Here is a 15415-nt window from a genome sequence, read left to right as displayed (position 1 = left end):
TTTGAGTCAATTATTGAAAAATGTGTTAAACTACCCTACTATGATAACAGTTTTACAGTATCTCCTTGAAGATCCGTCACATTTTCCTTTAAATATATTAATGCTACTATACTAGATAAATTTGTAATTGTTATACATTACTGGTGAACTGATTATCACTTTGTGGTCACTCTCTCTCTAGTAATGTATTTTGCCTTTAAATTGGTATTGCTGTGTAAACTTTCAGTTAATTTTGACAGTTTTACAACTTTACATCAAGTTTTGGGTGCACCACTGTTAAACATCATAGAAATTGCTTGTTTTTAATTTTAATTCACTCTGACAGTCTGTTTCTTAATTGGAGAAATTAATCCATATTGACTGAAGGCAATTACGGATGCATTTGTATTAATGTATTTCACTCTATTCTTTATTTTTATCTGTGTTGCTACTTCTGAGTCTTTGTTCATTATATTTATTAAAGTCTTTTCTGCTTCTTTATCTCATTCCATTTATTTTGTCTCTATCAACTAGAAATCATGCACTTTAATTCTATTTTTTAATTTGTTATTCTAGAAATGTAAACATATCACTTTAACTTAACACGAGTATTTAACTTTGATCTAAAGTTAATCAGTATCTTTGCCTTCCTCCCAATGAAAAAATCTGAAAATGTTTGTAATCCAAATATTTTTCTCTTGCTATACATGCTTTTGTTGTTCAGAACTTTAGTTCTACATTTATTTTTTAATCCAACAATTATCCATTTTGTTACTGTTTTATGTAGTCAATGTTTAGATGTAACCACGTATTTTTTGTTCTTGTTTTTAATTAATATTCTTTCTTGCTGCTCTGACCTCTCTTCTTGGTCATATTTTTTTTCCTTACTAAAACATATTCTTTCACAGCGGCTTCAGTAGTTTCTCCATAGTAAAGTCTGTTTTTGTCTGAAAAACTTATTTTTCCTTTATTAAAAAAGATAACTGTAAATATAAGATTATTTACTCTCAATACTTCAGAGATGACATCTAATGAATTGCTGCTTTACTTGTTGTTGAGAAGACAGCCCTAATTTTTGAGCTTTTGAAAATAATCTTTCCTTGACAAACTTTAAGATCTATTACCTTTGATCCTCTGCAACTTCATGTAAGTCCAGATATAGATTCCTTTTTTATTTATCTTGCTTAGAATTTATTGGGCTTGCTCAATCTGAATATGAGTGCCTTCCAACAATTCTGAAATTCCTCCACTAACTCACTCATTTTATTTTCTATGGTTTCCCAAAATTCCAAAAAGACCTTCTTACCCTGTCCTCCACGTCATTTAGGCAGTCTTTTAAATCCTACTTTTCTTTCTTTAAACATATTAAATGCATTTATTTTACATTTTGTGTTTCATAATTCTATTATATCCACCATTTGCAGGCTTGATTCTTTGTTTTTCTGTAACATCTCACTCGAGTCAATTTTACTATATATTTAGTGATTTTGTTAAATTATGTTATGTTTTTTGCAATGTTATCTGTGAGACAAAGGCCTGAATTTAAAGTTGAATTCCTTAGAGGAGACTTGTGTATGCTTCTACCTGGCACTTGGGGCAATACTAACACAGGACCACTTGTGACTCTCAAGTGGGTTTAAAGAAGCCCCACAGATACTGTGAATTCCAGTCTCTAACACAAGAGAGGTCAGGCTTGTGGTTGGCAATTCCTAGAAGACTTTTTTTCTCTCTCTCTTTCTTTTTATTATTTTTTCCTCCTTCTTCCTTTCCTTCCCTCTCTCCCTTCATTCCTTTGCTATTCCTATCTGTCCTTCATTCTTTCCCTTCCTTTCCTTTTTTTCTTCTTTTTCGTCCCTCTTATTTTTTCTTCTTTCCCTTCCTGCCTGTATTAGTCTATTTTCATGCTGCTGATAAAGACATACACAAGACTGGATAATTTACAAAAGAAAATGTTTACTGGACTTATGTTTCCACATGACTGAGGAGTCCTCACAATCATGGTGGAAGGTAAAAGGCACATCTCACATGCTGGCAGACAAGAGAAGAGCTTGTGCAGGGAAACTCCCCTTTTTAAAACCATCAGATCTTTTGAGATTTATTCAATCACAAAAACAACACAGGAAAGACTATGATTTAATTACCTCCCACCGGGGCCCTCTAACAACACATGGGAATTATGGGAGCTACAAGATGAGATTTGGGTGGGGACACAGCCAAACCATATCATTCTGCCCCTGTACTCTCCCATACCTTATGTACTCACATTTCAAAACTAATCATGCTTCCCCAACAGTCCCTCAAAGTCTTAACTCGTTTCGGCATTAACTCAAAAGTCCACAGTACAAAGTCTCATCTGAGACAAGACAGTCCCTTCCACCTATGGGCCTGTAAAATCAAAAGCAAGTTAGTTACTTCCTAGATACAATGGGAGTACAGGCATTGGGTAAAGACAGCCATTCCAAATAGAAGAAATTGGCCAAAACAAAGGGGCCACAAGCCCCATGCAAGTCCAAAATCTTAAAGCTCCAAAATGATCTCCTTTGACTCCATGTCTCACATCCAGGTCATAATGATTCGAGAGGTGGGCTCCCACAGCCTTGGGCAGCTCTGTACTTGTGGCCTCGTGGGGTACAGCTCCCCTCCCGGCTGCTTTCACGGGCTGTCATTGAGTGTCTGCAGCTTTTCCAGGCACAATGTGCAAGCTGTCAGTGGATCTGCCATTCTGGGTTCTAGGGGAAGGTGGCCCTCTTCTTACAGCTCCACTAGGGGATACCCAAGGAGGAACTCTGTGTGGGAGCTCCAACCTCACATTTCCCTTCTGCACTGCCCTCACAGAGATTCTCCATGAGGGCCCCGCCCCTGCAGCAAACTTCTGCCTGGGTACCCAGGCACTTCCATACTTCTTCTGAAATCTACTCAGAGGTTCACAAACCCCAATTTTGGACTTCTGTGTACTTGCAGGCTCAATGCCAAGTGGAAGCTGCCAAGGCTTGGGGCTTGCACCCACTGAAGCCATGGCCCAACCTCTATGTTGGCCCCTTTCTGCACACAGTACAGGGCCCTGGGTCTGTGATGGGAGAGGCTGCCACAAAGGTCTCCAACATGCCCTGAAGACGTTTTACCCATTGCCTTGGTGATTAACTTTCAGCTCCTCATTATTTATGCAAATTTCTGCAGACAGCTTGAAAGACTTGCCCCCATGATTCAATTACCTCCCACCAGGTCCCTCCCACAACATGTGAGAATTATAGGAGCTACAGGATGAGATTTGGGTGAGGACACAGCCAAACTATGTCCCTTCCTTTCTTCATTCTTTTTCTTTTCTTTATTCCTTCTTCCCCCTCCCTCCATCCCTCCTGCCTTCCTTCCTTCCTTTTTTCCTCCTTCCTGCCTCCCTTCCTTCTTTTCTTCCTTTTTCACGCTTCACTGAAAGCCAAGGCTGAGAAATACATGTATCCCCTGCTAAATCCCTTTGCAGACCCAGTTTTTTCCTAGTTCACTCACTGGGGGTGGTCTCTAAGCCAATCTCTCACTCTGTTCAGACTCCAAGCAGTCTTCTATCCTTCCACTTGCAATATCTTTAACTCAGGCTTAACCCATCAGGGACCAACAGACACCACCAGAGCAAAAGCTAAATCCAGACTCATGTAAGTCTATGTGTTATTTTTCCTGTTATTCTGGAATTCAAATAATTGTCTCAAATTACAGTCAGAGCTCATTTTATACAATAAAGCAGTGGGTAAGTGTGAGGGTGTTTGGTTTTGCTGTACCAAAAGATTACTCTTTAAATATTTAGTTTACCATACTTCTGAAACAGAAGTTGATATCTTTTCATGCCTTTATCTTTAGTGTTGAAGACAAATCATAGATATAATAGATATTCAATAAATATATTTTAGATGCATATAGATGTTGTAGGCTCATACCACTCACTCCAAGATTCAAGTCTCCTTATGTTATCATGCAAATATCTGAAACTAGTTTGAGCTACATATTCTTTGAGTTGGGATTATCTTTAGATGTTTCATCAAAAGTGTGACATTATTGCCTCTTTAGCCTCCATCTAGCTAACTTCTGATGGCTCTCTCATGGTCCACTTTTTCACACCTTTTCTAAAGATACTTTCATAAATCAACTCCGTCACCATCAACAATAAAATCTGGTACAGATATCCTACCTGTGCATTTTCATTACAACTGATATTTGCCCCCAACATACATTTCAATTAAATTAATTTAAACTTAAATAAACTTCTGAATATTAAAGTATATTAGTGCCCAAATATGAAAATATATTAATGTCTGAATATTAAAATATGAAGAATCAGGGCTCAAGTATAGTTGTTTCCCCTGCACTTAGCATAGTGTCTACCTTGTGGCAAGTATCAATAAATGGTTTTTCATGAATGAACGAATGAGTGAATGAATGAAATATCTTGGAATATACATTTTTAGCTCCAAATGTATTTTTATTTTCAACCTTTGAGGCTTTTTCTTTTTGTTAACTCTCAGAGAAGACATCTAGCTGCTGTGTTTCAGTTCTAAATGTTTGCTTTGGTGTCACTAATTTATATCGTATACTCTTCTCAAACCAATTTCTTCAGAGTTAAATTGCTTCCTTTAGCCCAAGAAAAAAAGAACACTTTAGTACACAAATATTTTAAGACTTGAAACAATTTTATTGTTTTTGAAATGTAAAATACCATTAGCAAATGAAGACAGGATAACCATGCCTTCAATTCAATTCAAGTCTTTGAGAATCATTGAGAATCACTGAGAAGTTTACCATGACTACTAACAGTTTTACTCTAATTATAATAGCTATCAATTATATTTGCCATATTCTACTGTACTGAAGAATTACAGGTATTTTGTAATCATTCCTCATTTTAATTCAAAGCTTTTGAATCTTGAAAGAGCCGTTAAAATGCCTTTTTAATTTATTTGCCAATTTGTATTCGTCATAGTTATATTAAGAAGTTCACTGTTTTATATTTGAAACTTGGATTCCACTGAGACTGTTTACATATCTGAAGTTCCCAATCCAGTGAACTACCACTCTCATCTGAAATTTAGCATTCTCTTTATTTCCCTTTTAATTATCTATGCAGAATTTCAAAAATATTTCCTCAGTATATACTATGTACAGGACACTGTACCAGCCACTTTGGTGTATAGAAGGAAGAAATGGGTTGATACCAAGATAGATCAGGCATGACTCCTGCCTCCATCATCTAGAAAAGTAAAAAATAGATTATTATATAGGTGTGCCTCTATATCTGGTACATAAATATTAATAATAGTTTACAGTTATCAAGCTTTACTCTGTGACGAACACAGTCTTACATTTTCACAAGCACCTTATTTCATCAAATTCAAGGCCATTGATTATAAGACACATCAATATTATGGTACCATTAAGGAAGAAAAACTACTCCTTAAAAATCATAACTTACTCCTGACTGCAGGGTGCATTCCAAATATCAAAGCTGTTAATATGGGAAAATATGTGTGACTTAGAACTGATGAATCTATTAACTCATAATTCTCTCAACAACTCTTCAAGTTAGGTAATGTACTGTTCTCATTTTAGAGGCAAGGATACTGATGAGTTCAAAGATATTATGTAACTTGCCCAAGATTGCACAGCTAGTAAATAGATGGGTGGAGACTGAACACACGTCAGTCTGATTCCACATACCATATTCTCGGCTTCTACACCAAGGAGATCTTGGATTCTTTTTGTTACAGGCTGTTCAGAAGTTTCTGTGTCTTTTCTTTCTGATGTGACTTCATTTAAAGTTGAAAGAGAATACTGGGACTATTAATAGTGGGACTATTAATTCTTGAGCTCACTTCAGAATTTAGTTGGGATGATGAGACAAATTTATAAAACAAACAAATTGTGTTTTGAAAATCATTATCCTGAACGTGGCTTGAAATGGTTGTATGATAGTGATCGGACTAGAGAGTTGTTAGTAAATCTTACCAAAATCAGTCATAAGACAATTGATTTTTTTTAAATCTACAAATCTACAACTGACCACACTGCATGCAGATATAGATGTAATAGTTGTAACAGAATTATAGAGACTGGAATAAGTATAAATTAACTTTTACCAGGAGTGTAGGCATCTGTTTTCCTATTTATTTAGAAGGAAAATTAATAGTGGAAACTATCCATCAAAGTATGCATCCAAGTTCTCTTTTTGGGATTTCATAAAAAGAAATAGCAACATTTATGTCTGAGATATTGACAATTAATTCTACACTACATGAAGTGTTACAAATAATCTTTGTAAGGCACCAAACATGACCCAAAGTAAGAAACTGCATTATTTCATATTAAATAACAACCAGCCCAATTTATTTTTTAAAGGCTAATGAGTTAAGACATAACAACCATGTGCTACATTGTTTTTGCCTATAAATAACAAATTACATGTAAGAACAAATGGTAGTTAAATGTACTGTAGGCCAATTTCATAGTCATGGATACCAGACTTCATCTGTGGAAATTTAGCAAAACAGAATTAGAAATGTCAAACAGAAAAGATCTCATTAAGATAATTCTTCCAGAAATGAATCAAAAATTCTGGCCAGATGTTCATATCTGGCAGGAGTCAAGATGAATTGGACAGAGCTAAACCATCTAATTTATTGTTTCTCAAAATATGATACTGCAAACACCTATGTCAAAGCTTCCAGATCACTGGTGTGCTTGTTAAAAATGCAGACTGTTGACCCCCTTCCAGGACCTATTTGGGTAAAGCTCAAGAATTCACATTTTAAAGAAGCATCTGCCTCAACCAGTGAATATAAGCATGCTGGATTTCACAGCTATTACTTTAACACTTGGCTCTTTCCCACCTAATCCTTTGGACTGATGGCAGAAATGAAGCAATTACAAGTGATGTTTTTTCACCAAATATCAGAGGTTAAATGTCTCATGCACCAAATATTTATGAAACAGTTGGGGGAGGGAGTACAAAAGAAATGTGAGCTCAGGTATTCCAGTGTATTGCAGTTTTTGCATATTAAATAAACAACTGTTTAATGTGGTTCAGTTAAAATAATACCTCATGAAATCTAATGTGGTCACAGAAAAACAGAACTGAGGTAATCCTGGTAGCTGTCAGAATAGAAAAGAAAGGACAACTCCAGAAGTTACTTAAAAGCAAAAGCAGTCAGTGGGGATTCAGTGGCAAATTGAATGTGAGTGGTAAAAGTAGGGGCAAGAGTCTGGGTAGCAGAAAATAGAAGTGCTAATATGGGAATAGAATGTGAAGCCATTCAGAAACAATTGAGAAGATGAGTATGGAGGAAAGTGAGGCTTTTATAACTGGTTCTTTTACTACTGCATATATAAACATCGTGACTTTAATTTTTTTACTGAGTTTATGAATGAATTTAATCAAATTGAGATCTAATTAATGATTATTTTCTATTACAGCAATTGTTCAACTGTCAAGCTCTACGAAAACTAAGTATTCCTGATAATGACCTTTCAAATCTGCCAACCACTATTGCTAGTTTAGTTAATCTTAAAGAACTCGACATCAGTAAAAATGGTAAGACTTTTCTCTCATCATACAATACCTGGAATTTTTTACTGAAAATGTGTTTTAATATCTTCTCTTAGCAAACAATCTAAAATATTTTTTTCTTTGATTTTGTTACAACTGTAGTTTAATGCTCTTGTAAAGTTAAATCCTAAATTTTAAGTCCAAGACAGACGTCCTCTCTCTCCTCCTCTTACTAATGTGCTTGACTCATTCAAGCCTTGTTTCCCTCTGCATTCAGATATGTGATCTAATCTTTCCTAAAAAATTTACTGCCCTCACAAAGTTGACTTCTGTCATTCTCAGAGTAAAATTTTTTCTCAACATGTGTCAAATATCACCTGCAAAACAAAGCCTACCCTTTCACCCTATTTGAAAATATACTCTTAATTTCCCTTACTGGGTTTCGGTTTTTTCCCCTAGCACTAACCATCCTCACAATATTGTATAATTTACTTATTTCCTATGGTTATGGTATATTTTCTCCTAACTGAGAATGTAAACTCCATTTCATAACAGGAAGAATTTTTCTTTGTTTTGGTCACTAATGTGTCCGAAACATCTAGAGCAATGCCTAATAAATAATAGGAATTTAGTAGTTTTTGTTATATTCCTGGACAGACTTGTATATCTGGTGCTTTTGTTGATGATAATGCTGATGTTGATATTCAGGTTGATTATATTTTCTCTTGAGTATTTATGGGAGTGACTTAGAGCTTCAGAAAGTCTCTTGCACCTTGTTCATTCATTAAATCTTCATTTCCTTCCAAATGAACTCAGCTCTCCCTTTTGTTAGCAAGGATCAATCAAAAAGGGTTATGTCTAGTACAATGGGGATACAAAATATGACCCCTTCATCATTAAGGAAGTCCGTTAAACTTCCTGTGTGTGCACCATATCTGCACAAGTAGTAATTTGGTAATTTATTTGGTTATATTTAGTGCCAAGGAGACAGGAATACAGGCATGAACAAAACAGATCCTGCCCTCATGAAGTTTACATTCAAGTGGGTTGCCCATTAAACAAGTAATTGTAGATGGTTAAATAAGCACTTTTGTGTGAAGGTACATTCAACATGAAGGGCATGCCTAGAGAAGGATGCAATGCTATCTTTGTAGTTAGGGAAGGTTTTCCTAAGAAGTGATAACCAGATAGGACCAAAAGAAGCTAGGTAAGATTGACTTGACATCCTAGGAAATAAGGATCTGTTTTGTGAAAGGCCACCAGACAAATACCTTGGTCACATGTAAATATAACTTTCCTAAGAAATTTGGTGCCTTTAGAGCTCCATGACAATATCTCAGTAGCCTTGTCTCTGTTCGTTTGACCAGAACTCTCCTCCCCAAATATCTGCAATGCTCATTTGCTTATCACCTTCAGGCCTTTTCTTAAATGTACTGTCAACAAAGCCCTCCCAGACCACCCTATTTAAAAATAAGATACTGCTGTTATTATTCAATAGAATCACATTCTACTCTTTCTTTCTTTTTCTCATATGAAAAACTGACCCAGTGTGTATTTAAATTATTTATCTATTGTCTGGAATCTCCTTACTAGAATTAAAATTCAGTGATGGCCTAAATTTTTTGTTGTTGTTTTGTTTACTGCTGTATCTCCATTGCCTGAAACAGTGTATGTCACATTTTAGGAGCCCAATAAATATTTATTCAATGAATTCATGAATGAATGATTGTTCTGAAACATGGAAAACTTGTTGAAATTTACCAGTGTGAAGTGCTAGTGATTTTCTTCAATTCAAGTCTTTGAGAGTAATTGAGAAGTTAATAGAATCACTGTGGATAAGACTGACACTCTCAAATAATCAGTGAAAATTATAAAATACTATACAATGAAGTATCTAATTATAAAGCACATGTTACAATTATAAATTCTTAGACAATGGAAGATTAATTAAGACTGCTGTATTATTAGGGAAGAGTTCAAGTAAAAGATGTGGCCTGAAGATTTTCATGAAACACTGTAGCATCTGAATAAAGAGAGTATTTCAGCTGAAGGAGACAATCAGAACATAAATAGGGGACACAGACCTCTTTCTACACCAACTCGACTTGCCACTTAGAAGGTTTTCAGGAAGAGTTCAAGTAGTTGCCTGAAGATTTCCATGAAACACAGTAGCATCTGAATAAAGAGAGTATTTCATCCGAAAGAGACAATTAGAACATAAACAGGGGACACAGACCTCTTTCTACACCAACTTGACTTGCCACTTAGAGGGTTTTCAGGAAGACAAGTCTAAAAGTAACATATGCAGATGTGTAAAGAGAAGAACAACTAAGTTTTGACCCATGGAAAAATGACCTTAGGGCTACCATACTTTGAGAACAGATTTACCTACTTGTATAGATTTGTATTTCTGTGCAATAAAACAATAACTACTACCTCTTTATTTATATACATTCACACTTCAAATTTTATTTTTGTTATAATTTCTGAGAACTAGTATATGGACAATTATCACATTCCTTGATTTTCAGGCAGGATTAGCTGGATAGTCCAAGTAAAGAAAAATCTACCTTATTTTTGACGAAGATTTGAAAATAGTTTATCAGCCAATATAAACATGAAACTCCTAAGTGATTTGACATTATTGTGAGCATGTAATAGTTTCTGGTGGCCCTCTTACATCAAGAAATGTTTGCTCTTAGAAAGTGAACCACAGGTTATATTTTTTCAACTCAGAAGTATCTATAAGCATCCTTAGAAGTTTTTACAACTATTAGGGGCTTTTAGTTATGCTTATGATTCTGTATATTCTAGAAATATTTATGCAAAAAGTCATGCAAAAGATGGTGAACCACTCTGCAATACTAGTACAGTACTATAGGCTTGAAGAGTGTAGTGATAGCAACCATTGCTAGAACTTACACAAACAGTAAAAGATTTCATCACATCAGGCATTTCAGAAAGCCATACCTAAGAAAGCTGTCGCTGGCTGGCTCCGTGGCTCATGCCTGTAATCCCAGCACTTTGGGAGGCCCAGGCAAGGGGATCACAAGTCCAGGAGTTTGAGACCAGCCTGGCTAACTTGGTGAAATCCCGTCTTGACTAAAAATATAAAAATTAGCTGGATGTGGTGGCACACACCTGTAATCCCAGCTACTCAGGAGGCTGAGGCAGGAGAATTGCTTGAACCTGGGAAGCGGAGGTTGCAGTGAGCTGAGATCACACCACTGCACTCCAGCCTGGACGACAGAGCAAGACACTGTCTCGGAAAAAAAAAAAGAAAGAAAGAAAGCTGTCACTGATTCTGTGACAGAAAACTAGACAGTTACTTAAGGAACATAATACTTTCTTTGGGAATCTGTCAAGTGAAGAAAGAGTAGATAGCAAAAAATAAGTGTAGTGTCAGAGCCACAGTTGACAATTTGGAATAGCCCTGCTGAGAAAGAGGCAAGACCTGAGAGAATACAAGCAGTATGGATATTTAGGGACAGGACATAGTAGACTATTTTGAGACAGAGATTCATTCAAATATTAGTCAATCTAGGTTAAAATTACCTAAAATGTGCTTAAATTAGATGAGTGAGCCCTTAATGAAATTAATTCACTCTAAGGTTGAGGTTCAATATGATCTTGATTGTTGATGTGGCCTCGTGCTTTTACTTTTCATGTCCAGTTCTTCTGCCTGTAATCCTGATCCACCATTTTTCCTCTCCATAATTCAAAAATACTATTTTATATTAAAACCTTTAGATAAGTGAACTATTGTGTACAGAAATATACCTGCACAATTTGAGTAAACAGATGTTATCTCCCTCTCTAACCACAACTCCAACTGGTCACTGGTCATCGTTCTTCCGTTTCATGCTCAGGTAGTACCAGATCATAATTTCCAAATGCATCAAGCTGGTTGCTTGTGACACAAGGAATCATATTATCTTCTCTACCCAAAATACCCCTTCCTCCCTACTCTCGTACCCCATCAACCAGACAGAGTCCTCTTCACCTTTCAAAAGACATTTCAGCCTGGTGCGGTGGCTCCTGGTACGGTGGCTCACGCCTGTAATCCCAGCACTTTGGGAGGCCGAGGCGGGCAGATCACCTGAGGTCAGGAGTTCAAGACCAGCCTGACCAACATGGAGAAGCACTGTCTCTACTAAAAATACAAAAAGAAGAAAAATTAGCCGGGCGTGGTGGCGCACACCTATAATCCCAGCTACTCAGGAGACTGAACTCAGGAGGCGGAGGTTGCAGTGAGCCAAGACCGTGTCATTGCACTCCAGTCCAGGCAACAAGAGTGAAACTCCCTCTCAAAAAAAAAAAAAAAGAAAGAAAAAGAAACAGACATTTCAGATGTCATTTAGTCTAGGAAACTTCCCTGACACTGTATAATAAGGAGAATGAATTCTTTCTCCCTCGGTGATACTTTTTTACATTGCATGTGTATTTGTTTTGAACTTATTTCACTTTTTAATTTAATTTCTATATATTTGACTAGATAGTGAGACCCTTGAGATTAGGGGCTATTTTATTTATTTCTCTGTTTGGAACTACTAGTGTGATACCCAGTATGCATGGTAGGCATTCATCAAATGTTTGGCAGGTAAATAAGAATTATATAGAGACATTCTTTTAAAAATATATAATGCGTATTTAATGACATTAGGGACCCAACATAGGATAAGGTCCCCATCCAAATGTTTTAAGTGAGTGTTGGAAAAGATAGAAATGACGCTGCGATAAGTAATGAGTAGCCACTAAAGTCAGCTCTAACCTACCATATAATAATAAATTCAATGTTTTTGTTCCTTAGAATAATGACTACCTCATGTCAAGCTTTGGCCTTTCCCCTGAGCTTCAGACTAGAATAACCGACTTAATGTTGGGCATCACTACAATTTATTCCACAAACACTCCCAATATAAAGAAAACCAAATTCATCATTCTCTCCAACCTGCTTTTCCTCCATTGTCCAGTTCTCTGTTAATGTTACTGTGATCTACTCAGGTTTTCAAGACAAAAATTCATTCTCTTCTTCAACTTCCATATCCATTCAGTCTTCAACTCCTGCCAAATTTACCTCCTAAATATATGGCAGGTCTTTTTCCTTCTTACTGTTCCCACTGTTATATTCATAAACTAGTCCCATATCTCTGTCCTAGATTACTTGATAGCCTCCTAATTGGTCTCATCTCCATTATTGCCACCACAATTACCAAACCCATTCTCTACAAAATAGCTTCAGCGCTCTTTCATAATTTCTAATATGACTGCATTACTCTCCAACATAAGATACATCATTTGAACTGGGGTAGAATGTAGAGTTCCTAACACAAATTAAAAGTACCTGTAATTGACCTCTATTAACTCCTACATTCCATCTGCCAATCCCACCACGCATGATTTGCACTTTCTTTTTTTTTGTTGATGTTGAAATGGAGTCTCGCTCTGTCACCCAGGCTGGAGTGTAATGGCATGATCTTGGCTGACTTGCAGCCTCTGCCTCCCAGGTTCAAGCAATTCTCTTGCCTCAGCCTCCTGAGTAGCTGGGATTACAGGCGCCTGCCAACACACCCGGCTAATTTTTGTGTTTTTAGTAGAGTTGGGGTTTCACCATGTTGGTCAGGCTGGTCTCGAACCCTGACCTTGTGATCTGCCCACCTCAGCCTCCCAAAGTGCTGGGATTACAGGCGTGAGCCACTGCGCCTGGCTGATTTGCATTTTTTAACTTTATGGCCTAGATACTGAAGAGATTCCTCAAATAGTGAATCTTTGTGACTCTATTTACATTATTTCCTCTTCCTTCTGACTAAATCGTTTTTTATACCTCTTTTTACCTGGTTCAATCATACTTACTATTCAAAACTCAATTCAGTTGTTATTGTTTCCACATGGCCTCTGACCTGACTAAATTAAGTCAAGGGTCTCCCCTCTGTACTAATACACCCTGTATATTGTCTATCCTAACACTTAATATTGTATTAAAAATGCTTGATAGTGACATTAAAATATTTGTGCACCTTTAATTTTTAAACTATTTTAACGTTTTAAGCATGAAGAAAATAACATGAGACACCAATGTGCCCATCATGGAAATTAAAGTGTTAATATTTATTATAGATTTCATACTTTAGGGGTTTTATTGGTAAATAAAAGGTTAGAGAAACTTGTAAATGCTCATCTCAATCCCTTCCCACTTCCTCCCTCTCAGACTTAATGTCTTTAAAATTTCAGTGAACTGCTACCACACTGTATATATTATTCTTCAAGTTTTCATTCTATATTTTCTAAGATTTGTCCTTGGTTATTACTTATACCAGAAAATTACCAATGTCCCCAATGTGCCATATCTTTGCCACACATAAGGTTATTAAATATATTAATTGTTGGCCAATCAGATGGCTATATAAGAGTAGCTTGATACTTTATATTTCCCTAATCACTAGTGAAGTTGGCATTTTTTTCTTTTTTGTTTTTATTGGCCAGTTTAGAGTCTCTTTCTTTACATTGTCTCTTTGGGTTCATTTTAGTTTTGAATGTTTGTCTTTTAGCTTTTTGGTGACTTGAAAGATTTATATACTCTGAATACTATGTTGTTGTTGTTGTTGTTGTTGTTGTTGTTGTTGTTGTTGTTGTTTTGGTTTTGGTTATGTGGGCTACATATATTGTCTCCCAATTTGTGACTTGTCTTCACTTTGGGATGCCATTTGTCATGAAGAAGTTGCCAATTTATTTTTAAATTTTATTTGTATATCTTTAAGGGATACAACCGTTTAGTTAGATGCACACATTGTATAGTGGTAAATTCTGGGCTTTTAGTATAACCATCATCAAAATAGTGTACATTGTACTCGTTAAGTAATTTCTCATCCTTCTCCCCACATCCCACCTTACCACCTTTCTGAGTCTTCTATGTCTATTAATCCACACTTTATGTCCATGTGTACACACAATTTAACTTCTGTTTATAAGTGAAAGAATGCAATATTTTACTTTCTGTCTCTGAGTTGATTTACTTAAGATAATGGCCTTCACTTACATCCATGTTGCAGCAAAAGACATGATTACATTCTTTTTTGAATTACAAGCTAATATTCCATTGTATTTATGTGCTACATTTTCTTTATCCATTCATTTATTGATAGACACCTAGGTTGATTTCTAATCTTTGCTATAGTTTGCAAATAATTTCTCACATTCTGCCGACTTTCTGTTCATTCTGTTGATTATTTATTTGTGCACAGGCTTTTTAGTTTAATTGCCTCAATGTCTCTTTTTGGTTTTGTTAATTGTGCTTTAGAACACAAAAGCTCAGAAGGTCTGAAGTCATGAATTATTTGCCTAGTTCAATGTCCAGACGTGTTTTCTCTAGATGTCTTCTAGTACTTTTATAGTTTCATGCTTACATTTAAGTCTTTAATATATTTTGAGTTGATTTCCATATATGGTGGGAGATAGGGTGAGTTTCATTCTTCTGCACATGGCAATCCAGTTTTCCCAGCAGCATTTATTGAAGAGGGTGTCCTTTCCCCATATTACGCTTTTGTCAACTTTGTCAAAGATCCATTGGCAAAGATATGTCACATTATCTCTGACTTTTCGACTCTATTCCATTGAATTCTGTGTTGATTTTTATACAAGTACCATGTTGTTTTTGTAACTATAGCCTTGTAGTATAATTTGGGAGTCAGGTAATTTGATGTTTCCAGCTTTGTTCTTTTTGCTCAGAAATGTTTTGAATATTTAGGCTCTCTTTTAGTTCCACGTGAATTTTAGGATTGGTTTTCCCAATTCTGTGAAAAATGGCACGCATATTTTTATATGGATTGCATTGAGTCCATAGATTGTTTTGCGCAGTATGGTCATTTCAACGATATTAATTCTTCCAATCCATGAGAGTGGAATGTTTTCCCA

General features: G+C 36.0%; 1 protein-coding gene across 3 annotated transcripts in view; it reads left to right on the top strand.

Annotated features, from left to right (window-relative positions):
- LRRC7 (leucine rich repeat containing 7) overlaps window positions 1-15415 on the top strand; it is a 468702-nt gene that overhangs the window by 105912 nt on the left and 347375 nt on the right. For all 3 annotated transcript variants that reach the window (XM_030913316.1, XM_030913317.1, XM_030913318.1), the window contains exon 3: window positions 7432-7549. In XM_030913316.1, coding sequence (XP_030769176.1) covers window positions 7432-7549 — 118 coding nt within the window. The remainder of the gene's footprint in view (window positions 1-7431; window positions 7550-15415) is intronic.

The sequence above is a fragment of the Rhinopithecus roxellana genome, chromosome 12 (genome assembly GCF_007565055.1).
Source record: "Rhinopithecus roxellana isolate Shanxi Qingling chromosome 12, ASM756505v1, whole genome shotgun sequence".
Lineage (NCBI taxonomy): Eukaryota > Metazoa > Chordata > Mammalia > Primates > Cercopithecidae > Rhinopithecus > Rhinopithecus roxellana.
The sequence above is the reverse complement of the archived record's forward strand: the minus strand, read 5'-3'. Positions and strand labels throughout refer to the sequence as shown.